At 69.1% G+C, this 1,396-nt stretch overlaps 1 protein-coding gene across 1 annotated transcript in view; it reads left to right on the forward strand.

Annotated features, from left to right (window-relative positions):
• LOC105309328 (tensin-3) overlaps positions 1-1,396 on the forward strand; it is a 57,938-nt gene that overhangs the window by 2,062 nt on the left and 54,480 nt on the right. The window contains exons 2-3 of the mRNA XM_023526142.1: positions 444-735; positions 1,011-1,071. Coding sequence (XP_023381910.1) covers positions 444-735; positions 1,011-1,071 — 353 coding nt within the window. The remainder of the gene's footprint in view (positions 1-443; positions 736-1,010; positions 1,072-1,396) is intronic.

Genomic DNA, 1,396 nt, shown 5'->3' on the forward strand with positions numbered 1-1,396 from the left:
CCCTTCCGGAGACAGTGGACTGACACAGGGTTTGAACCTCGCCTGTGTTCGTCAGCGGCTCGAAGTCGGGGACCAGTGTGAACCGCAGGCCGAGATGCTGCGGTCTGGTCCTGGTGGATGGTGCCTGTCCGTGGGAGGGGACAGGGCAGTGGCTGGAGCGAGGGCCGGGGCAGCCCTCCCTGCCTGCGCTCGGCTCTATGGGGTGGAGCTGGCCTTGGAGGCACCGGGCATCGGCCTGTGCTTTGAGTCAGGCTCCTGGTGTGGGGGACGGGGCGGCCTGGCACGTCGTGGCAGGCAGCTGTCCTCATCACGTGGCCACCTCGCACCACGGACGGCCAGTTCCCCTGGGCACAGGGGACACCTGGGCATGCGAGGCTGCACATGCGTGGTTTCAGATGCGGTCGGGCCTTCCCCGCACACGGCACACGTGCCGGCCGGCTTAGTGCAGCATCGAGGTTCCCCGTGGGGAGACCCCAGGGCGGGGCGCTCAGGCGTGGGCCACAGACCTGGGCATGGGGACCCAGGAGGAGCTGCGTGTCCCTCATCTTCCCCCCGGCCCCGGCTGGGCTCGGGGAGCGGCGGGGACGCGGCCTGGGGGTGCTGAGCTGTCCGTGCTCTGCAGATACGTCCAGTTCCTCAGCGGGCTGCTGTCGGGGACAGTGAAAATGAACGCCTCGCCCCTGTTCCTGCATTTCGTCATCCTGCACGGCACCCTCAACTTCGACTCGGGCGGAGGTGAGCGTCCCACGTGGCGGGGGCTCGAGTGCTGGGTCCTGCCCTGCACCACTCAGGCCAGCTGCGTGTGGTGGGGAAGGATGGGGCCAGGGAGGGGGCAGGGCCTTTCCCCAGGTCCCCAGCCCCCCCGCACCGTGCTGCCGCCCATGCGTCCCCGTGCTGTCCCCTGACCCTGCGGCCTCCTGGCCTCGTGGCTCCTTCGTCCCCGTCTGCCCCTCCGTCCCTCCCGCCACGCGGCCCCTGTGTCCTCACGGCCGGTCCTGCCTCTCTTTCAGCATGCCGGCCCTTCCTGAAGCTCTACCAGGCCATGCGGCCCGTGTTCACGTCGGGGGTCTAGTAAGTGCGGCCGCCCCCTGGGGCCGGGCCGGGACTCCTGCCGGCGCGGATGAGGGCGCAGCCATGTGCCCCGGGGCCGGTGGCCGGCAGGTGCCAGGTGTTCCTCATCCTGCCCCTGTGCTGCGGTCACACCGTCTGGCTCCACAGAGGGGCGTGGGCGCGGGGCCTGGGGAATGGGCTCGGGCGTGCTCCATCAGGAAGGAGGCTCACGGGTCCTGTGACGGGGTTGGTCACACGACCTCTCCCCCCTCACGTTTCAGGCTAAGGGCCGAGACACATCCGCGGGCTCCGTACGCATTTCTGGGCTTTTTTTTTTTTTTTTTTT

This window comes from Pteropus vampyrus, unplaced genomic scaffold, assembly GCF_000151845.1.
Source record: "Pteropus vampyrus isolate Shadow unplaced genomic scaffold, Pvam_2.0 Scaffold717, whole genome shotgun sequence".
Classification (NCBI taxonomy): Eukaryota; Metazoa; Chordata; class Mammalia; order Chiroptera; family Pteropodidae; genus Pteropus; species Pteropus vampyrus.